This window comes from Sceloporus occidentalis, unplaced genomic scaffold (assembly GCF_023333645.1).
Source record: "Sceloporus occidentalis isolate IW3139 unplaced genomic scaffold, rSceOcc1.0.p SCAF_60, whole genome shotgun sequence".
Lineage (NCBI taxonomy): Eukaryota > Metazoa > Chordata > Lepidosauria > Squamata > Phrynosomatidae > Sceloporus > Sceloporus occidentalis.
The window spans coordinates 304,527-328,635 of NW_028317040.1; the positions used below are offsets into that span (position 1 = coordinate 304,527).

The 24,109-nt window shown below is 44.9% G+C and overlaps 1 protein-coding gene across 1 annotated transcript in view; it reads left to right on the plus strand.

Annotated features, from left to right (window-relative positions):
• The first annotated feature begins 254 nt into the window (after positions 1-254).
• The window catches only part of EFNB1 (ephrin B1), a 31,073-nt gene continuing 7,218 nt past the window's right edge, over positions 255-24,109 (plus strand). Inside the window, exon 1 of the mRNA XM_089492812.1 lies at positions 255-361. Within this exon, the coding sequence (XP_089348938.1) occupies positions 255-361 (107 nt within the window). The remainder of the gene's footprint in view (positions 362-24,109) is intronic.

Sequence of the window (24,109 nt, forward strand, 5' to 3'; positions counted from 1 at the left end):
GGATCCGTATTAGGAGCGTGAACGTGTGGATGGGTATCGGGCTTGGCATGGACGCGTGAGGAGCCCCTGGGTTCAGTGGAGTCACGAACCTCCGGTAGCGAGGGGAATACTATACCACACACTGCTGCGGAACCGGGGCATGGAAAGCTCGGATACCTGAGGCAACTCTGGGCGGGATATTTGACAGGAAAAGTTCGGATACCCCCTCCACCGGTGGATAACTTTGGACCTACTGTGACCCGACGGGTGTGCGGATGGAGGGTGTGCAGCAGCTGCTCGGGCTCCTGCTCGCTCTGTGCCGGGTGTGCGCGGTGCTCAGCAAGAGCCTGGAGCCGGTGACATGGAACTCGCAGAACCTTCGGTAAGGCTGGTGCTGCACATCTCCCGGGGCCGGTACTCTCACCCCGGCATCAGTATCTTCTACCTGAGTTCTGCTCTTACCTCCACTGTCCTGATACTCCGAGTACTCTCTGTTACTCTGCCTCACGGTGCCTGCAGTACTTACCACCCTCTACACCCTGCACGGGCTGCTGGCCTCTACCAGGTGGCCCCCGGTATTATTCATACCCCCTGATCCCCTGCTAGACCGTGCGCCTCCCCGTAATGTGGGTGGGTTTGGGGGGTATAGTCCGCTCGGTTACCGGCACACACTGGTGCCTTTGTTGTGGGGAATTTAAAATTGGGTTATGGGAACTGGGATGTTGGAATGCCCTTCCCCGCATCGCTAACCGTGACTGGGGGGGGGGGGGGTGTCTGATAGCGCTCGTTCATTGCTGGGGGTAATTGTCGGCCGTGGGCAGCTTATGTTAGTGTAATTTGCCTGTAGCGCTCGCGTACTCCGGCGCGATGCTATCTCGTTAGGTCCCCGTGATAACCCGTTGTTGTGTTGGCACGTTGGGTGTTACGGTGTTTGCAGCCAGCGGCCGATCGTGCGCGGTGTCCGGCGGACGGCACGCTGTGTCTTGCGATGTATTCTCGGCCGCTGTGATGAGGTGCGGGCTCCGGTTCGCGGCTTCGGGGCCCTGAGCAACTTTTTATTTGTTCCCGAGAAGTGTGCGGGGGGGGGGGGGCTGCATCGTCAATGCGCTCGGTGTTTTGGGGATAAGTTACTTTGACAGACTCATTAGTATCCGCCACAAATTAACCCCCGGAGATCATTCCCGTGAGTTCATAAAGCGATGCATTGCGATCCTCGCTAGATTTATAAGGAATAGACCGCTTTTCAGATCCTGCCATTTTTGCGTTTAATTTGGTTATTTTTTGCTTTGAAAAGTGTTTACATATAGATGGCCAAGTGCTCGATGATGTCATGTTATTCCAATTAAGACGTAATGTTCCGGTCCGAGTATGGGGACGTGAGATGTGTGATGTGGATCCAGAATCGGTTCATAGTCATAGGCTTCTGGAGAAGCCCCATCTCACCCGCACCGGCTCTTATTATGAGGGGTTCCTTTATTAACCCGTTCAGTGCTGGTATGGCGTCTACAGCATTGTCTGGGCACTCAACAAGTGAGCTCCGTTCTCCTCCTGCCTTCTTATAAGTGTGGTTGGGGAAGCTGTGCCCGGTCCCAATGTCTGAATTATATCCGAAAGTTTCTTGGAAGTGTAAAAGTTTTCTTGATGTGTAACAGCAGAGAAACAACCTTTTCCCCAAAACCATCCAAACTCCCCTGGCAATGCCGTTCTTTTCCTCTCCTTGAGATGATTTAGTGAAGAGCCATTGTCCATTCTTCTCTCAATGCTTTCCAGACACACCTCAGCCAGTCTCTATAACCATAAATATTTTCCGCTCCTGCCCGGGTTAGGAATCTTTTTCACCTCCGTTCCTGATTGTAATTTTTATTCGGATTGTTTAATATCCCCCCCCCGTAGACCGTGTTGGGTTTGTGTGTAGATTGTGTACAGTGATGAATGCACCTTCATGTGACTTTCCCCCCTTGACCTTCGCCTGGCTGCGCTGCTCTCCTGCGTGTCTGGTCTGTAGCCTCTTCTTTACGGTCTGTATTTGAGAGAAATGAGTGATGTGCGGTGTGAATGTTTTGTTTCGGGGGTCCGCTGACATGTTTTGTAGTGGCGCTGCCCCCCTACGTGGCGCTTTTACACGTAGGTATTTAAGAATATCTATAAAGCTTCTTGTTAAGCGGCGGCCCCGGCTCCGAACTAACTGCTCGCGGCCGCCGGCTTCGTATTGAAAGGGTCTTTGTGGCTCGTCGGAAATAAACCTGTTCCCTGCCAGAGGGAGCTGTAACATATCGTAAGGTCCCTCTGCAAATACACAGCGGTGTTTGAGGGCTGGAATAACACGACGTGTGTTACGTTAAAGCCTTTTCACACCGCGCTGTGGAACAGATTCATGGCTCCTGATGGCATCTTGGTGCATTTACTCTGACCGGTCGATTGGAAGTGCCGGGGGTTTCAAGCGTTCCGAGGGGGACGAAATGGGAACGTTTTTGTATAATTTTGAAAGCGATGGTGCGGGCTTTTGGCACGGAAACGGCGCGTTTGCTATATACACCCTGGTACGTGTTGCTGGATGATTCCGTTGGCATTTCGGCCCGTAACCTTCTAAGTGTCACATGAAAGAGTCGAGTGAAATGTATTTTCGAAAAATATAATACTTGCGTAAAAAAAATAATAATAATCATTCTAATTATTAAAAAAATAGGTCAAAATTAACATAAATATTGCCGATTTACAAAAATAACTTTAATGTGAATTAAGACGCTGGTGCCGATGCAGGAGAGGACCCTGTGAGCCTAGAATCAATCAGTGCTGCTTTTCCTGTGCTTTATAATCGCGTTAATATCTATAAAGCCGGCTAATTGTGGATTCTACGCCGCGCATGCTATGGAAATATTCAGAGGCGATAGCACCCAATAAAAACGGGAATTCTACTTTAATGTATTAGTGGCCGGCGTCTATGAATATAATAAATCACAGCTGAGACTCCGGCACGATCGCTGCCGTTGGAGAATTCAGCAAGACTCCACGTCTCAGTAGGCGGAAAACAGTTTGCGATGGAATTTTTTTTCTTGCCGCTGCTGAAACTGACCTAATTTCTTCTTCATCCATGAAGGGCAGATCCGGCCTCGGGGGGGTAAAAAAATAATGAAACAAAGAAATCGGCCCTCTAGTTGGACGAGTGGTTTTATTTATTTATTTTGATCTCCCTGGATTTTTGTGGCACTGTAGGTTATCGATGTTTATTAATAACAAATGTAATAACAGAAGTTAAGTTTCATTAGATCGAATTAAATGAGTTTCTTTTATAGGGCGTTTTGGAAGCTCCGCATGCGCTGGAGCCGTATAATCGATCGATATTTGCGATAGTTTAGGGTAGGAACGTGTGCGGCTTCTCGCTGCCGGATTCCACACTGTGTTTTTCCGATGGTTGGGTTCTGAAGCGTATCTGGTCGCGTTGCTTTGCGCTCCCAAAATGGCCACTACTTAACCAATATCCGGCCCCGAGCTGCCGCTTAATCGTCTGCCGGCGTAACGTCGATGTGCTTGGAAACATATGTGCGTCAGCGTTACGAGACGGCGATGCCTTTCGCTTCTTTCTCGCTGAAGACGCTGCGTGGAAATGCAGAACGCTTTCTGTTAGTAAGAAATCCGTTCAGGGAGATGGATTGATGCATATAAAAAAAAAAAAAAAAAACACGAGTTCACCGTCGGTTTAGACACTTTCCTGAAGGCCGAGTACAGAAACGACTTGTAAATGACTTTCTTCCCAGCGGCATTTATAGCAGGTTTTATAAGGCTTTTAAATATTTTATTTATTTAGGTACTTTGTGCCAAACACCTGCTTTCAATTGGTCAAATATTTTGTAATTATTTAGTTGCGTTCTAAATGAGATGTCCGGATCGGGTGTAAAAACCTTGTTTTATTTTTCTCTGCTATGCTCCCCCCCCCCCGATGTGACCTGAATTTTTTTGGTGGGGTTTCATTTTTTTATTTTTTTTTATTTTTTTTGTTTGATTTACAATTTTTTTTTTTGTCTCGAGAGGTCACTTATTGTACCCGGTGACATAAGAGAAAGTATGAAAAGTCGTTAGTTTTTATAGAATACATAATTTTATTTTAGCTGTTTGCATTTCCCGTGATTTCTTCTTGGCAGGGTAGCGGCTGTGAGCGTTTTCTTTGGTTTGGGTGCGCTGGCTTCTCCGGGAAGCGACCGGCTGACGATGAACAGAACAGAGCCGCTTTGATACGCGGTGCGCTCGCGGTCTGCGGAGCGGCGACGTTTCTGCTGTTCTGGTTGTTTTTCCTCGGTTGTGGTACAGAAGACGATAGTCTCCCGGGATATACATTGTGCCGCGTTAGCGGTGGGGGGCAGATGGATCGAGACACGAGTGGATCGTTCCTCTGATAACCGTTTCCACCCTCCCGTATCTCACGCGGCGGCACCTGGATCTCATCCACCATACAGGTTTATTCTGTGTCGATGCGCGCCTTCACGTGCCATGTATTGCAGCTAAATTATACAGCGCTCCGGGCTGCTGACAGATTAATATTCAGCCTGTCACTCTGTAATGTTCGCTTCTCTTGAGAGGCGTAATGCAATAAGGCACCCCGGAAGATACTGCAAGCATATTATACGCCCAGATATTGTGTGAAGTTCTGCTATGCAGACTCGATGCTCGCTATAGTGTGCGTTTCTTCTGTCCCGTGTATACTGGATCACAATAGTTGCGGTCCCTTTGGAGAGCCGGTGCTGGTCCGGTGGCAGTTGGATCCGTCAGGAATGTGCGGCACCCGCAACGTTCATCATCCTGCCAGAAATCTCATCCGTATGGAAAGTATTATTCGTCGTGATTCTTGCGTCTGATCGGTCCGAGCGGCCCCGGGAGTCAGTGAGCCACAGGGTTTACACTTTTCATGATGCCTCCTAACTTTCTATTTATTCCTCGTTTATATATTTGCCAGGCTCTTAAATTCAGCTTTTTTTGTGCTTTGGTGTAACATTTTATACACTAAAAGGAAAAACAAAAAACATGCATTTCTATTGTTTGCAGTGACAAATACTTTGTGTAACTTCTCATATATTTCCGTATTCCCCGTCCGCGCGCCTCCCTCCCTCCCTTACTTTATACGTTTTCAGCAATCGTGCGTCCCGTGTCCGAGACGATCCGTCCCGTAGCTCAGACTGTCTATATTTGCGCATACCTTATTTACATTGTGCAGACAAAATGTAATCTTCCCCAAATCTCTCTGTCTACAGCAGCGTTAACAGATTCTGTGCCGCGGACGGCTCTTGTTGGACTGCTTCACCCTAGTTAACCTTACGCGATAGCGAGATTTAAACAGCCATTTATCTCTGGAAAATAACAGTGTTATCAGCGGCGGAGCGCGAGTCCAAACACTGCCGTCCCGTTAGCTTTTAATGCTCAGTCCGCCGGCAATCTCTTATCTGGAATCGTTTATGCAGCCGGGATCGCCCCGCCTCGCAGCTATGTCGGTTATACCTCCAATAGAACAAACATGTCTCCCCCCCCCCCCCCGCTTTCTTTTTGTGATGGGATTTCGGGGGGGACGGAAACACCCCTTCAATTATTATTTTATTTATGTAGCGGCGCAGAAGGCGTGCAGGATCTCCGCGATGTAGCTCTGCGTTTTGAGGCAGGCGCGCCGCTCTTTACTCGCGAGTTGAGCTCAAAACACTCATCGTTCATCAGCGAGAAATCTAATCCTCTCCACTAATTAGATCTGACGGATTGTTCCCTAAAACGCTTGCTGTATATTAACAGCTGTACGTGGCGTGTAGAGAATGCCGGGGTGTGCGGCGGGGCCTGTCATTGAATGGGAGTATTGGATTCTTGGGGGGGGTTGTGAGCGATCAGACTGCTCTTGTTGCGATTCCCCGTCGTTGGCGTTGTAACCGCGCGTGTCTGAGGGCAGACGTCCCGGAGCGCCGCTCTTCCGCCATTATTCTGCCCCTACTAGAGATTCCTCACCTGACGTTCTGGACACCGGCTAGAAAGGAGCCCTGAATAGCTTCTGCAAAGTCCATTAGGAAGTCCGCGCTTCTGCCAAAAAGAAAACAATAAAACAAAGCGTGGGGTTGTAAACGTCTTAATTAGTGTTGGGACGCAGCAAGCTGCACCATGGCAGATAATGAACTTTCCTGATGCTCTGCTTGAACCCTGCATCTCCTAAACACTTTTCTTTTGTTAATGTTTTACATTTTAATTCTTTTTAAGTGATTCTTTTTCCCGAGAAAACGGTGTTAAAGTACTTCTGAGGTATTGTTTTGCCTTTTCAGAGTCATGACACGAGCCCGGGTCTGAGTACGTTACGTGCCGGTGTATCGTAAAGTTTGCCGTATTATACGGTCCCATCAAGAATGTAAAGTATGAGGTTCTGCAGTTAGAGGACCAGAACACTTTGCTAGGGTTACTGCTGTAACTGAATTCCCGCTCTCATCCAGAAATCTACGAGCCTCTTGTCTGTCGGGAAGCTCACCGTTCTTTGCGGGGTTAAGTCATTCAGTGTTCGATTACAACACGTGATTGATTTTGCCAACTAAATTTGTAACGTTCCATAAACCCGTCTTTAGAGAACTCCAAGAATGGTGGATTATCCGTTGTGGCCGTTCCCAATTATTCAGTGTAGTTTTAAATACCAACATTTCAGTCGTTTGAGTCCTTTTTTGTTTCAGCCTCTGAAAATGAATCTATTGTGGATTCCCGCATTGCTGGGTCTTTCATTTCTCGGCTCCAGTTGCCCGAGTAAGAAGGTCCGTGGTAATTTAATAGTTGTGGATGTCGTGCTGTCCCCGCTAACCCGGTTAAAACCTCATCGTCGAGCCTTGCTGGGGATTACATGTTTAATCTGCCTGCACAAAACTGGGACATCTCATCACTTTATTGTATTTTCATCATCTTCGCAAAGAATTAGTAAAAGGTTTTATGTTCTCCAGCCCTATAGCGGGGTAATCATACGTGTGTGTGTGTGTGTGTGTGTGTGTGTGTTGTACACATATACTGTATGTTGGACAAGTCCCCCCCGGTCATCATGGAGAAACCAGAAAGGGTTAGATGGATCCTGTGCATTAGTGGACCCAGAGTTTTGAGTTCATGTTTGTGTTTCGTTTCATTTTATTTGTGTTGGCCGGTATTGACGTCAGCGCGGCTCCGTAACAAGATTTGATGTCTTAGCTAGAAGCTGGAATCGATTAGCAGGTAGAGATTGGATGCCATTTTAAGAAAGCCATCTCCGCTTTCTCTAACATCCCGTTTAGGCTGCTTTAGGCTGAAGGCCTCTTCGCTTAACCCTTCGGCACATCTGCTTTCAACAAGGTTCATTTACGCAAATTATATATATAATTTTATATTTTCAGATACTGACAAGTACCAAGTATATCTTGGCGGATGTAACTTCCTAAAACATTTGATTTGTTTCATATAGAATTCTTTAGGTGTTTTACAGACATTAGCAAGTAACAGCAGATGATAGTCACTTCATAGCGAGCAGAAGATCGTAGAGCCGGAGCCAAAAAACCACCACCCCTTACGCCACATTTGCCCGGGGGGGGGGGGGGGGTCATGCTTCCTGCTAGTTGATGCCCCAGCGCTATTCTATACTTCTGGCTGGAACCCGCAATGCATGCTTTACCTGCCGCCTCTTCTCTATTTCATATTCCTATATTTCATCTCCTCTAGATGTTGGACGCTGCTTTTAAGAACCTAAACACTCAAAGCAATTTCCCACATGTAGTCTGCCTTCACTGCGGAGGATCATCTCCCTTCTGACTCTATCCATGATGATCAAAGACGTCCACCCGAGCATGGTGGCCACCGAAAGGGCAAGGAGTTACTGCTAATAATTAAGTAACAAGAAAAGTTCTGTTGATGAATAACATTCCTCCTTTATATCGCCCCCATGGAGACCTTATGCAGACCTAAACATAATGTTTAATGATTTGGAGAGGGAATCGCGACGATTACCCATTAATTAGGTAGAAACCCAAACTTTGACCGGTGCTCCTTAAAAGGGCTATATACCTAAATGCAGTTATTTTATTTATTTTTTATAAAGAAAAGATTCTTTTGAATAAATCTACAAATTAATAGCAAGCCTCGGTTTTAATCTAATGTAGGTTGTATTTAACCCTTTTGAACTACAGCCTTCTGACATTCAGCTGTACATCCAGTAACCCAGGAGTTTAATCTTTCTGTGGTTGGCTCCGTAATGCGTATTGATTTCGGGAGACGTGAAGTGTTAGTGAATACACCCTTGTGCATTATAAACGTAGGAGCTGAAAGTCTTGTTCTTGTAAAATATATCAACAAACTCCTCGGTTGCTTACAGGTCCTGAAAGAAATCTATATTCTGTATTTCAGCTACAGGTGTTCCGTGCACAGGCGATGCCCCAGCCTACGGCCGCTGGTCTCCGGACGGTGCCTCGTGTGCTGTTGTGTTGTTTTTCCTCCCCTTGCTCCACGTTCCTTCTAGAGCTGCTTCTGGGTTTAATCCTCCCCAAGTCTCTGCAGATGTCAGGGAAAATCCCCTGCTTGAGAGTGGAAACTGATCTGATGATCTGAGCTGAAAATGACCTCTTAATCTTCACGTTTATGCGTTCTGTACAGCAGCCCCCATCCCCCACAATCGAGGAACTCGTTGCGTACATACATTTGTGCGAAAACGCTGTTAGGGTTTCTGTTTTGTGTGTATGGTGGCTACGGTGCAATTGGCCATCTTGTTTACATGGCGGTGCCTCTTTATGGGCTCCTCGTTAACCTCTGCCAAACACATTGGATCCCCGTGTAGTGTGTGTTGCGTGTGTGTTGCGCATCTCATACACACTATTTAATTTCTGGAGAAGTCTTGCAGGCCCATTAAAAGTTATCTCTGAAAAGGACCAATCCCTGTTCGCTGGCCGCCCGTTGACGCCGTTCTTTAACGGAGTAACAATAAAAAAAAATACATACTTTTCTCGTTCCATGAGAAGCGCGTGTTTCTCTTGCATGTTTTATCCCCCTGAAAACAAGTGTTTCTTTATCCTCTGCCTGGTTGTGTTAACGCGGGGGAATCTGAGTTGTGTGACTTGACAGGTGTGCTTTGTTGCGCTATTTTCCTGTTTACAAAGTTTGTTGGCCAGTTGGGTTTTTCGAATTCTCATTCCGTGATTTGTGTGAATGTTTTTGGGGAGTACGGCTTTTATATTGACCTCCAGTAAAACATTTTTCATTTGTGTCGCCACCCAACAAAGCAGCATTAGAAACCTCTGTGTGTTTAGTCGCCGCTGATTCTCCTGGAGTTTGGGTCTTCGGTAGATGGGCGCAGTTTTTCCGCTGATGCCGGCTCTTGGCTGGTTGAGCGTCACAGGAGTTGTCGTCTGCAGTAGTTTCTTCTACCAAAACCGGTGAGGCACTTAAAAATAAAGCCTGCAGTTTAGCGTGTGATTAGGACGAGCATTAAGTTGTGAATGACTGGAAAGCACATTTCCAGTAGGTGTTCTGGTGCCTCTTACAGTCGGTGAGAATGAGTATTTGGACAGTTGGTAAGAAACTCATTTTTGATCGTACTAAACACTCTTTTAACCCTTTAAGGACAATGGGTTGTCCTTAAACCCATTAAAAATGAATTACTGCATTGTGAGCCCGTACATGTACAGGCTTTGTCATGAAGGGGTTAAGTGACAAATTCACACTCCCAAATGTTTGAAGCGGTCATAATGTAGCAAACAATTGCGGCTCCAAAACCTGACCGGAAAAGACGCTTGAAGCCACCCTTATGTCAGGAAGGGAGGCAACTGGCTGGAAGACTCTCGCTCTTCAAGGAACAATGGTTCTTGGGCTTTCATCTTTTAACCCGTTCACCGCCGCTTGCCTGACTTAAAGTAATGACCGTTCTGTTATTGGTTTTTGTGTAGTTCGGTTGTATGTTTTCGGACACGTCGTGGTATAACTCTGTGCCAGTTGCTTGTGTCGGTTCTGTATTAACTTGTTTGGCGTTTGTGGCAGTGCTTTTTGCATTGGATTGCGAGCTCACTAGCACAGCTTTTGAATATTGGAACCTATGGCCTAATCATTCCTTCTGATTTTTGCTGTGTGCAAACAGAAGATTAGCGTTTGGACAAATGTTTCAGGCCGTATGCATTCTGTTTCTAACGTCTGTAATCTGATCTTGGCCATGCAGTGACTAAACATAATTAATACAAAGCAATAGGACATGTGTCGGGAAAGCTCAACGTGACACGCACCATCTGACGGGGTCCTAGGCCCGGCTACTGAATGATGGCTCGCAACACGGCGACGCATTCTATGTGTCATAACAAACTCTGCCCCGTGAACACAGTCACAGGTGTCTGATGTCCGGGCTCGCTCTGCTGGGGAGCCAGGCCGGGCAATTCCAGTGTAAATGTCCTGGGATATTTTTAGGCCCCCCCCCCCCTTGGCTTCTTTCCTATTCCAGCAGGCCTGATGTCCCCCTTTTAAACTATTTAAAACAGACATTAAGTACCTTTTCTGTGTATTCGGCTCCTAGTATGCCTTCAGAAGGTGTCTTTCCCTGCGCTCTCAATTAGTTTCCTTACATGGTGACCGAGATGCTCCCTTCTGTTCCATGTGTTTTCTAACGATCAATTAGCCCTTTAAACGTAAACTTGAATTAGCGACGTTCCATTGGAGTGATGATTGCTGATAAGAGGCCTCTGTACTCCTATGAAGATATTCCATTAAAATTCAGCCGTTTCCAGCTACAATAGTCATTTATAACATTAACGTCTGCGCTGCGTTTTCTTTCACAAACAAGGACATTTATAAGTCACCCCAAACGTTTGTGTGTGTGTGTGTATATATATGTGTGTGTGTGTGTATATATATATATGTATATATATATATATATATATATATATATATATATATATATATATAAAAATAAATACATTTTTGGAACCTTGCAGCTATTTAATAGGAAACATAGGTATTTCTTACAAGGTTCCCATGAGTCTATTGACCTTATGGAAACAGGTTATCTATAGAGCTCTAAGGCGATACATTTTTATAAAATGCTGCCTCAAGGCTTTTCACTAATCTGAGAAATATTTTCAGTATTTGCTCATGCCGACAGTCTATTAAGAGCTTTCTTTTTAGTGCTGCACTTTTTAGCACGTTGCTACCTCTCTAGTAACCTTTGGTTTCCATGGATGAAAATAGTTTTTCCGAGTTCCTGACATTAGAGAGCTGTGGATTCGTAACTTGTCTCATTTCACAGTCTCGCAGCTTTCCCTCTGTTCGTGTTTCTCCGGTCACTGAATGTCTTGCGCTTTCTGACCACTAGAGGGCACACTACGAGTTATGCCCATTTTCCTATGGAGAGGACCAGGATTTTGCTTGCTGTGCTCTTCTGCATTCATTCATGCTCTTCAGTACGCTTGTAATAAGCTCTGGTCCATTCGTCTTGTTCAAACAGAGCATCCAGTCCTGGGAGAGGATCCAGGGAAGTGACAGCATGTTACGATGGTGTTACAGACGGGCTCCTTTCATGTTCCCTAACGGGCTAACTCTGTCTGTTATACTCATTACCCACCCCCACCCAGCCATGAGCTCTTCTCTCTCCCCACTCATTACACTTCTCAATTTGCTCAAGCTCTCATTTTATTTTTTTTTATTTTTTTATTTATTTTTATGACTGCTCGCCCCTTTTTTTCCTCTTGCAACAATTGATCTCTGTTGAGTTGGAACCGAGGACATATTGCACAGTCAAACGATGCCAGGAATTCTTTATTTTCTTTTCCTTGTGCTCTTAACAGGAGGTTTCTAGGTCTTCTGAGAGATTTCTGATGTGGTCTTTGACTACAAAACCCAGAATGCTGTGCTTCATTTTCATATGGATATTTCGCTTGCAGTTACTCCTTAGAGCTTGCGAAAGGTTCATGAAAATTCTAAAGGCTTCATTCCCAAATGACACCAAGATTTTGGTGCAGTACTTTACAGGCTGTGACCCAAGATCGGTGATAGCAAATATATTAATGTAAAACATGTGCTTGCAGGACAAAGCCTGTAAAAATGCATTGTTTTCAATGGGTTTAGGGACTGCCCATTGTCCTTAAGGGGTTAAACTCTCCAACTCCATTTTAATTGTAAAAAAACTCTCCCCAATTAATAGACAATAAACTGAATAAAGTATGAATAATTCCCATATGTATTCTTTAACCCTAATATACTATCTTAACTTATAACAAAATCAAAATGCACTTGTGTAGGTAACCAGATTAAACACCTATTTGAAAGACTAACGCATGTGGGGTTGGGTTTAGAAAAGATCACAATTTCCCCTGCATTTACAATTTGTTCCTTTTGGCTAGAAATTCGACTATATCTCCTTTCTTAAAGTCTCCCTTTAAGCTTTAGCCATCGCCGGGCCCCTCTCCTGGTCCCCCTATGCTTTCCGCTGGTGTAGTTTTGGCCATGCTGTGGTCCAGTTATAAAGTAAGTCTCCCTCTGGATCTGGGAGTGTTTGGTCTTCCCAGGACTCTTTCTTGGCCTCCTTTTATGTGTCTGGTAATCTATCCCAGCTGGGCTGCTGTGTGGAATCTGGCCTGCTGAGCCTGCTCTCCTTTCTCACTTCTGCCTTTAGTCCTTTGTTCCTTTGCTTGCTGTTGCTTGACTCTCAACAGCTGAGGGGTTTTTTTTCCTGTTCTCTTTTGCATCGTAGACAGGAACCTTTTAACAGAAGACCCAAATGTGCTCTCAGAATTGCCATTTGGTACCTGCTGCAGTTCTCGCTAGGATGTGAATATAATCTATACTATGTCTACGATAATATGCAAAGATGAGACCAGCAGCAAATGTTTGTGTGTTATGTGGTTTTACTGAAATTTATAATATATAATATGTGGGGTTTAGCCTGAAATTGTTATGATTCTGTGGGACACTACATCCATAATTAGATATGGAAAAAAAGGGGGGTGATGTGAGGATAGAAATGGCAGTCATACCACTTGATGGGTCACATGGCTCCTGTAGTTTCCACTCGTTGGTTAGGATGTGTGTAATCTGGGCACATTGCCTTTTGCGGCAAATTATGGCTGGTATCAATTGGCACAATGCCTTTACACCAAAACACGGTCTTCTTTACAGTTTATACATCCATGAACTGTATCAAACTTATTCCAGAGGAACAATGCCTTCAAAATTCTCAGATGGACGAACAGAGACATTTTCCTTTGTGAAGTCCCCAACTCTTAAGACCTTTCATTAGGTCAGGAATCCCTCCCATTTTTCCGTAGACTGTGAAGTAAGGTCTCTACATCCTATGTTTATTTAAAATTCTCCTTTTGAACTTGTCTTGTGCACGTGGAGTCATTAGGTAGCAAACCGGTTATTTCCTGAGCATGGGAATACAGCTGCTTCTCTTCTGTAGCTACTAATCCATTAAACTGGCGGCAACTATCTTTCGGCTTCTGCGTAATGAGAGGTGCAAACTACTAGAAAGAGTGTTAACAGATTTCTACTTTGTATGTATTTTGATAGTATGGTGTGTAAAGGCTACATTTCTTGCCCAAAAATGCCGAGTGGAGGGTACAATGTCCCCTGATCATGTTTGAAACCTGATCATTTCTATTTAGTCTTAGTCTTTTTGAAGCCAACTTTTTACACTCTGACCTTGGAGCTACCCCCTTGTGAGAAGTCACAGATGGGAGGTGCTGAGTGAGGAGGAATCCCCAGAACCCTCCACCCATTTCAGGGATCAAAGGGCTGGAATGTGTTTGTTGGGGTGGGTTGGTGGAATGTTGACCCTGATGGCTGCACTCAAACTACTAATGAGCCAGCAAGACTACATTTAGAGTTGATCATTTTCTCTCATGCAAGTGATATGGGAGGCGGCTCACCCCTTTGACCTTAGAATGCTATGGGCAACTTGTTCACTTAGGGGTGGATTTACAGAAGACTACAGAAGAACTCCCAAGGTTATGTTGCTTCTGTGAAGTAGCTCCACAATAAGGCTAACTTATCCGCTTTAACCAAATCTAACTTTTTGAGCCAGACCTGTCTCCTATGCAGCTCTTGGCATCATAAAGTGCACACAAATGCTTTTCTGTACTAAATATGCCTCCATTCTTGTGTCGCTATCTCATTCGTCTGAACCAATTGGCTTTCGCTTCCAAGGAGTAATCCTGCAAATTCCGTCACAATGATGATGGCTGATTTTACTCGGATCAGAAAACATGGATGAGATAGCATAGAATGTTTGGGGCAGTGTGAAAAGTTTGAAGCTTTGCTGGGTTTACATCATTATCATGATCGTGTAAGCCACGCAGTACCAAAACATGTATTTTATTTTAAGGTAGCATATCGTATTGACCTGATGAGTGTGGAGATATGACCTTCGGGATCCAGGCTCCATGCCACTGTTTGTCTAGATCTAGATTACAGCAGTTTTTTTTTTTTGTTTTTTTGTTTTTTTTGTGGGGGTTGGGTAGTCAATGGGGCCCTTAACACATGTAAAAGCTTTTAAGGGGACATCATATTCCAACAAGTGTTGCACAAGATTTGTTTGTTCACCTGGAGTGCAGGCTGTGCAGTAGGCATGCCTGCCATTTACCAAATTAAACACAGTGTGCAGTTTATCTCTTCCTTGGGACTCTTGAAGACTTGTTGCTAATGATTTCAGCATGCTTCATTCAATAAACATGTTGATAGACATTGCACCGTGCGCTGTTGCTATAACAGTGACACGCTGTGTGGACGTGTTCTATAGGGGACATAGCAGTATACTTAAGCATCTTATATAATTTCATCAATGGAGCTTTAAGTGTCTCAGAGGCTCCTAGCTCCGTTTTTTGTATGTAGATGTCAGTTTGTTTTTTTTGAGTAGCTTTCTGTGAAGCTTTTACAATTTTATAAACATACAATGTCAAAATAGTAGCGTTTACATCATTTTCCCAGCAGAGCTCTAGTCTCTTGTGTTGGGTTTTTGTTTCACGTTTCCTCATTAGGAACTTCAGAGCTCCCTCTCCTGCGAAGTAGCAAACCCCCAATGGGCTCCGTGTAGAAATGTTATATTTGGTATAAGTTTTTATGTGATATATAATTATAAATAATCTAAAGGGGTAAGTTTACGGTTTTGCTCTGTGTGTGAGAAGAAAAGCCCTTGCGTTCCCAGAGCTGCTTTTTGGTCTGCTTACCTCAGGCTGGGAGACATGAAAGGACCTTGAACGATAAAAGGGAAGGTTAAAAATTCAGTGCGTCTGGATTGGCTTTATGATGCAAATATCTCCAGTGATGTACTTTATAAAGGTGGTAGTGAATTAGAGCGCTCTCTCTGCATGACTTTTATTCTCTTTAGTCCCTCCGGTTCCCTTCCCCTCCACAGCAGCAGGAGACTTGATAGTTTGTGTTTTGAAATCCCCGCTATAGTAGAATACGAGTCGCTTGCCGGGCCTGTCTGTGCAGCCTCATCCCATTATCTCATGGCACGTCGGTCCTATGCCTTTTTCCCTCATGTTCCCGTTCGGTGCTGCCTTCCCAGCTCACAATAGACAGACACTAATTGGATTGGAGATGCCTGCTCTCGTTTCATAATGGCAGAAGATCTGTTGATGAAACTGCTGCCATGAAAAGGACTGAAGTGGCAAACTGTGAGCAGGAGGGCCAAATGTGGCTTTTTAACCCCTCTACCACCAGATGGTCTCTGTTGGCTGTACATATTTGTTTGTGACAACAGTGTGCCTTGTGACCTGAATTCTAGCTAGCCTTTTAAGTATTCTGTGGGACACCGAAAGTCATGGAAGTCATGGCTTAACTCCACCTTCCAAAAAACGAGTAGAAGACAGAGCGACCGTGGTAGAGTAATCCGGCTTTTCAGGTTTGGGGATTCGATGAGCCTCTGTCCTGACGGCAGCCTGATAGAGTGAGCTGAGAACTGCCCTCCAGGATACTTTCCGCTCCCCCAATTTCTGTTCTCAATCTTCATATTTTTTAAATGCTGTGTAGTCAGAATTTGTATTTACTAATTATTCTGCTCAATAGGTTTTGTTTTAAATTTGCTGGGTTTCAGTACATTTGGTTGGGGGGGGGGGGCTCAGGCTTTTTCTCAGGCTTTCCCTATTAGTTTCTAGGCCTTACGTGATTGTGGGGGATGTGGCAAAGATGGTGTCCTTCTCCTATTCTGCCAAGTGGAAAGTTCAGCTCTAAAGGCCCTGTGATGCTGACCCTATGCTCTGCCCTGGTCACACGCATTGTCATCTGTCATCCTTTCTTCATCACATGCCTCAGCAGATGAAAGCCCACATTGCTGTAACACTCCCTGCCAGCCTGATCCTACAATAGTCTCGTCGGCCATAGATGGCCTCATCGGGTATTCTGATGTCGTTTCTGTGCTACGGGCTCAAGCATCTCGTCCTTACAGGCTGAGCACTGGAGATGACTGACATTATTATTCCATACCTGTAATTGGAAGCCAGCCACTGGCATTAATGCAAACCAGGATAAGTTACAATGTAATTGGAACTGGTTTATTTGTAAACTGTGGGAAAAACAGTGTAAGCGCGCACCCCACCCAACACGCCGCTGATTATTGTGACCCATTTTAGGTTATTGCTTTAACCTGCACCCCTCAGAAGCAAGTGCCTTCCCCCATCCTAAAGCTTAGCTGCCTAGAATGAATCGCATCCTTTCCTCGACTCTTTTCATAAAATCAACTCTTGTTCTCCTTTTTATTTATTTTTTTCCAATTTTTTTTTTAAGCCTCACTAGTGAAGTTGGGGGCTTTGTGAAATTTGTCATGGTCCCTGCATTTTATCCATCTTCCTGGAATAAAGAAATTGGAAGGGTACTGGAGGGGTGGATAATGCCCTGCTCCCTCCCCCTGCCACTCTTGTTCAGAACCCTCTCACTCTCAATGAGTTTCTGAATAGAAACCTGCAGTAATTGGATGCAAATTATACAGAGGGAGCCCGAGGCTGCCTGGAATTCCTTTAGGGGGACAGGAGGCGAGGGTATAATTAAGATGGCAGGAATTAGGAAGGAAAGCTTGAAGAGAGGGGTGGGATCTGCATTCATTTGTGGGTATTTTTTTTTTTTTTTAATCCCCTTATTGTTGGAGAGGAGGTGTGCGAGGGGGCCTGTGTGGGTTTACAAAGCACCATCTGCACAGAAGGGGTTAAACACCTGGCACAATGTGTAAGATAATCTACCTTGGTATGAGTGTTCTCGATAGTTCGTACTGCATGAACACGTTAACCTGTGTTTGTATGTGTATACTGCACACGCACCTTTACACGTTATGTTACAGGTTAGCTTTCTGTAGCCAGCCTGAGGATTGGGTGCCTAATCAGTAAAGAAGTGACTTGTCTGTCTACATAGTGTGTGACGGGCTGGAAGGTGTTCCACGTGGGCACATCAGCCAAACCAGTTCTCTGATTCATATCAGGGCCCTTGTGTGCCAGGCGGCTGTCATTGCGCTCCGTGGCCAGCCACCTCTTGGATGTCTGTCACTACGGCCGGCTAGAAGCGAGTAGAAGCCAAGGGAAAAAGCCCTGTTGCGTATGTTACATACGGGGCAAACAGGTTAACGCCTTGTGGAGAGACTGCATTTTTTTATATTGCTACACTGAAATATTTTTCCTGGGATCCCACAAATGACTACGGTAGAGAAATACCAACAAGCTCGTAAAACCCACCTGGTTACGACTTCAGTCTAGATGGCTAGCCGAAGGTTATTGTCCGCAATGTAAGTAATTGCAGCTGTTTATTGACGTATGGTTTACTACATAAGTAGCTTATAGTTCTACAATTCTTTCTGCACACGCTGGCCGTGGTAATTCTTGTGTGCCTTCAGCGGACTGGACATAAAAATATTATGATCTTCACATATGCGCCTAATGTGCAGTGCTTTTCATAAAGCTGCACGTATCCAAGGAGCCTTGCTCTCTGCTCTCCGACCCATCTGAAAATGATAGGATAGGTAAATGAAGCTGCGTGCGTATAGAGGTGAAAACTCTATGTGAAAATTTAAATACGGACTCGCACAACGCTTCGCTGTTAGTACAAGGCACCTGCCGAGTGTTATTTCATCTGGCAAGGTAAGGTTTCAGGGCGCGGTTGCACACCTGCTTACATGGTCAGCGCTTTGCTGTGGGAACTTGGTATGTGCTAACACTACAGAAGACTTGCTTATGAATCACACGTTAAAAAGACATCGAACTGGAATTCTTTCCTCAACAAACCGTATCAGACAGAAGGGCTTTTTTGAATTTGCATTCAATTAAGCCTTCGTAATATTATGTCTGATGGTTTCCATGATCATTAAACCGCAAGGGTTGCGCTAGAACTGCTTGTAACCTCCTTGGCTTCTTACGTAAGCCACCATAATCGTTATTACTGTTAATTCATAATAGTAATGCACTGGATTCCTGGGAAAGCCAAATGGTGCTACTTCAATGTCAAAAGCAGCTTATTCAGTGCCAGCTGCCCCCACAGGCCCGATACCGGTTTTGTAGGTGAACCCATGGGTTTAATACCAATGTGCATCATCTATTTTGTCCGTCGAAACTGGTGTGACTGTAACTTAGGGAAAGGTTTAGAAGAATTGTAATCGCTTCAGTCCCATGTAGTCCCACTCTGTGGGAATTCGGCCCCCATACAGGGAATGAGGTAAGAGGAAGGATTGCAGCATTCTTTGTTTTCAGATGATGCCGGAGGAGGTGGGCAAGGGGAGGGAGAAGTGGTCTATGGGGGGTTTGGGGTAGAAAGAGAAAGTTCTTGACAGGAAATGACAGCAAAGGAACAAAACCCCAGGACAGAATGACTGACAGGCTGGACTTTTAATTGGGACTGGAAAGAAGACAATGAACCTAGAGTCTGTTGTCTGGAGCTCATAGGAGTTCCTGATAGAAAGAGTAGCTCTGGGACTCTTAACACGCTCATTGCCATACCGGACCACCATGCACGGACCACAAAGCACCGTGGACTGCTCTTCCAAAGAGTGTCTCCTCCAGTCCGTTAATGTCTCTCATAAACAAGCATATGAGCTGTGTGTATCCGTGTAGTGCAATCCGTGTAGATAGCCATGAGAGACTCATCTCTGGGCCCTAAGGCCTCTGTTAACTAGGGCTGTGTCCGTGGGGCCTCGTGTCGTTGCCTGCTTTGTTTTATCTACAGGTTTGCAGATTGTTCTGGTAACTCCTAGCGATGAACGCATCTTGCTGTCCTGGTTACCTGAACCCTCTTGTGGTTAATAGTGAGGCACAGTCGATGGCTTTACAATATTTCATCCCCTCCTTTTCTCTGAGGTGAGAGGCCATGCAGCCAGAAAGGGGGGGGGGTTAGGGTGGCATAGCAGGGTGAAAAGGGAGCAAAGGTTACCATGGAAACCAGTTTCTGCCTCACTGGTGCATCTTGTAAATCCATTTAGAAACCAGAATGTGGGTGTGTAAAGAAGCATATCAATAGAGACCGGTGTGTGAAAGAGAAGAGAGCTTAAGTGTGTCTGTGAAGGGGGAGCCCTGTGAATAAGCACAGAGTGCAGGGGCACAAAGAGAGCTCTGCCTGTCCCTTGTCTTGGACAGTCCATTAAGAGTCGCCCTTTAACCTCTGACAAAAGAGCTATACTTGTCTCAAGTATATAGGCTCGTTCGCTCTCCCTCATCATGGCCCCTGGGTGGGGTCTTTTTTAATTAGCAGGGACGGGGTTTGGTTCTCACAGTAAAGATGCTTTCAGCCCTAGTTTTGTACCTCTTAACATAAAAGATCCCGTAGCCGTAAGCGGCTGCTCTAGAATCGGAGAGTAATGTTAGAAGCCGGAGGAGAGATCTGTTTCTATAGAGAAGTCTTGTATCATAGCAGCACGCCCCTTGACAATGATCAGTGTTGTTCGCTGATACAGAGACTCTTTATCGCTTCTAGACCTCGCTCTGTTTCCTAGTTTATTGTTTTAAAGGGATTTTGCCCGACTTGTTCATGAAAGGTATTTAGCGTAAATCATAGCACGTTGTGGTGTTTAGATTATGGGTGGATATTTTAAAAATTCCACAGCACAGAGTGGTTGAGTTTGTTTTTTGTCCTTTTTTTGCCTTTATTGTATATTTCCGGCCTCTGTTCCTGTCCTCATTAGGTTGATAATTCCCTTCAGTGCGGTGATAGGCAAAAGGTACACATCTAGCGATTACTTATAGGATTCCTCATCTGCTGAAAGGTGGCCGTCTATCAGATCTTGAGAGCTTACGCTGCTAGTGTTACCTCTTAACTACTGGATCCTTTTATGGATCGTTAACCTGATCAAGGGGCTAGAAAACTAATGTCGATGACTCTCTAAATAATATACATTCAGCACTTACTGTAATGTTGGGCTACCAAGCCTTACAGTACAATGTATAACAGTGTATGGAGTTCTGTTAACTCTTCTCTTGTATGACACAAGGATACACGGTACACTATAGCATTGTTTTAATGTTTAGCTTGTCAGTTTGCACTCAGATGTTTCATGCCGTGCTTCTTGATGCAAGTTAGTTTTTTTCAGCTTCAAAGCCCTGGTGCTGCAAGTTGGGCCTTTTGTGGTTACAGGTAGCTAGTTTAGGGAGATCACTGCTTGGCCGGCTGCCGGGGATTGCTCTCACACAAACACGAGTAACTAGGTTGTATAAACACTTGGCAGAAACACACGCTCTTATCCTTGTACAATACGAAAGCGCACTTATAGCGGTCGGCAGGCTCTTTATTAGAGGCCAATGATTTTGCTTGTTAGGGAGACGCTGCTGAGTTTTTGTTTTTTTTTAACCAATGTCTACTTTTGCAACTTTAATGGTTTTCATAGGTTTAAAAATGCGCATTATCTTTGCATTCCCAGCTCTACGAGTATATGTTGGCTGTAATTCTGCTTCTGCATGTCAGGAGCTGCAGGTTACCGTGTATTAGAAAATACTAGCCTACTTTTTGTTTTTAACCTTAAACGTGAGTGGGATGTTCTTGTATGATATAGCCTCAAAGCATTTTTTTTTTTTTTTTTTTTGGATTATGTCATGTTGGACATCCTTGTATTATGGAATTACTGTGTGTATTAAAGGGTTTTTACTCTTTTGCTTGATGGAAGCTTGGAATTGCTTGATGCACCCTTTCATGGGCCAATGAAACCGTAACAGGCTGCGTCCTGTCCTTACAAATCCCATGAAACCGTTTTGTTAACGATTCTCTATAAAACCCTTTGTGCGTTATGGAGCTTTGGGTGCAGAGCTTTTCAGGAAGGCATTAAGTGGCTTGGGCAGAGCGTGCATCGGCAGACATGTCTTGCCTCGCCTGTGAGGATGCTTCGTTAATCAGCCTCTCTGAGTAAACCCTCCTCACTCCTCTAGAGAAAATTTAGCCTGCTACCTAGAAACGTGCGCCTCGTTGGAGCTTTGTGACCAAGACAAACACCTGGTCCTCCACTCTGCAACCTGATGTTGGATGCATGTCGAAGTAAACAAAACTCAGGAACCCCATGAGGTTACTGCTTCATCATAATGTCCATCACATTTTCTTCCTGGAACGAGTGTGACCTATTCTGACCGTGCCTGTCAAATGTCACTTATTTCTTAAAATGTGGTTTTCCCCCAACCTGTTTCAGGTGGATGGGGACAAAGGATCCATCACTAGTACTTCTTTGAGCTATAGTTGCTTTTGTTCATCGTTTCTTGCCCTGTTGCCAACTGGCTTGGTTGTCCCACCCCCTCTGTGCCAGTCTTTATGCGGCTGAATGGGCTAGGAATGTAAGCTGCATTACACAGCTTTGATCTTTAACTTCTCCACTTCATGAGGATAAGGGTAGTTGCAGGGATTTGAAAAGGGGGGCTTGTTTAGACTCTCTCATATGCAAATGGCTGGCATTGAGAGCCGTGGAACGTAATGAGATAACACGGCTTTAGAGACCCCAGCACAATCGTGGAAATCCTAAAACAAAAGCCGAGCCGGGACGTAAAAGGGGATTTGTCAGGCGGAGGCTGGGGGGGATCCTTGTTCTCTCCCTCCCAGCACACACACAACAGATTTTTTTTTCCCACCCCCAATGGAGCCAAGACCCCTAAGGATATGCTAATTTTCTGCTTTAATATTCATGAACTTGTTAGGGAATAGTTCCTGTAGCTTAGTCCTCCTCGCAATTTATCCCCCAGACGCTTTCCACGGTGGATATGCCAGTTTAAGAATGCCACTAAAAAAGCTGCTGTGAAATTTGGTAGACCTTGCTGCGGTGTATTGAGGCAGGTGCACTTAGTTTTGAATGTATGAGAAACTTTGGACCAAATGCAGTATAGGTGTTGGGCTTCCAAGAAGTGCGTCTTCCTTATGGACACCATCGGTGAAATGTAATGGCGTATTTGTTTCGCAGGTCCATGCATGTCAACACACACATTTATCACACTGCTTGTGAATCCGGTCCAGCAACAAAGCATTTCTTGTTTACCCAACTCCAAGGGATCATTTTTCAGACCTCACAAATCCCCTCTTCACCTTTCCCATCAGAAAACACCTCCCTGAACAATAAGAAAATTGGGGCCTGCCACCTGATAGCTCTCCCAAGGAACCAGGGAGAGAGGAATGTGCGGGGCTCACGGACTCCTGTGAGACAGCCTTTGTGTTATGTGTCTGAATCTGCTGAGGACGCCCTGTCGAGGCTTTATCCCTTTCCCTGGAAACGGCAATATATATGTATATGTGCTGAAATATATCTTATGTGAAGACCTATACTGCCTGCCAAACTAGACATTTAACTGCTTCTCTTCCTAGAGCGTTAGTGTAAGTCCAACATTAGCTTACTAGCTTTTAGGGACTTTTTTTTTAATTGTATTTTTTTTTGGGACGCTGTCATAAAAGTTGCAGCTTCATACATCTCCAGACAGGGTATGATGTATGGACTTTCTTGTCGTTATGATTTATGGACTTTCTTGCCTTAGCATGCTTATTACTAGTGTTATGCATGCAACTTCCCCAGAGAATAATTTAATCTTGCATACTACGCTGCCGCAGGCAGCAATATCTATAGGGATTCAACCCGCTGGGCAAATGTGCTCTCTCTTTTTGGGTTGTCGTATGTAACCCTTTGTGTGTTCTCGGTTGCAGTATCAATATAATTGTTACCCTCCTGCATTAGTCTTCATTCTTCTGGTTGTACTGGATTATCCAGACCTCTGTCTGTAACAGGTGCTAGATGTTGTCTTCAACCTGATGGTAATGCCCATTGACGTTCAGCAGCTTGACTATAGTTTAATTTTCCTTATAGGCCCTTTCTGTGCAGTTCTGCTGTGAACCAGAGTGTCGTAGAGACTTCCTGTACCGCAGCATGGAACCGCAAGCTCTGTCCCCCAACACAGAACGATCCTGTATTACAGGGAGTGGGTGGCAAAGGCAACTTTCTTTACAGGTGGTGATTAAAGGGTTACCGTGTTGGTTTTAATATCTATAAAGTGTGCAAAAGTCTAGTACGGGTTGAGTTTTAGTGGTAGGAAATATCCTGTTTAGGTGGTAAATCCTTTCCCTGTGGCCCATTCCAGCAAAAAAGGTCCTTTTTTTTAGTTTGTGTTCTAGATAGACATCTCCGCTATCGACACAATCCCTGTTTGTTGTGTGCTGCTTTGCCGCACTTGGGAGTGTGGTACATCTGACAAGTTTTTTAATTGCCAAGGCTGTTGGTCCAGTTCTGGATATGTTTTATTACTTATGACGTGGCGTGTTTGTGGAACGCGGTGGAATCTTTAGGAAACCAATCTGCTGTTGAAAGGACTGGACTGCTGGCTTCTGCATGAGCGGAGCCTGCAGGGTACAGACATGCACGGTGAGTCATGTACTTGTCTGCGCCCACAGGACTTGTTGTCTGAATTACTTCTAGTACACCCTTCGCCTCCTTTTTTCTCCTTCTACTTTAAACTTGTTTTCCAGGTTTAACTCCTTCTGTACATAGACTGCTTACTCTCTCTATTGGGTTTCACCTCGCACTATGTATGCCCTATGAGATGTGTTCATTAATTCATAGATTGCCAGTGAGTTAAGTATATTCTGCGCGTTATGAGGGCCAAACCTGATGAGCATTTCCTGCAAGAACTGAGCTGGCCATGAAGATTGTGAGGCCAGCCATTCTCTCATGAGAAGCTCACCAGGGTTGGCCCTTCATCACCCAGCAGTAAACCAGTGA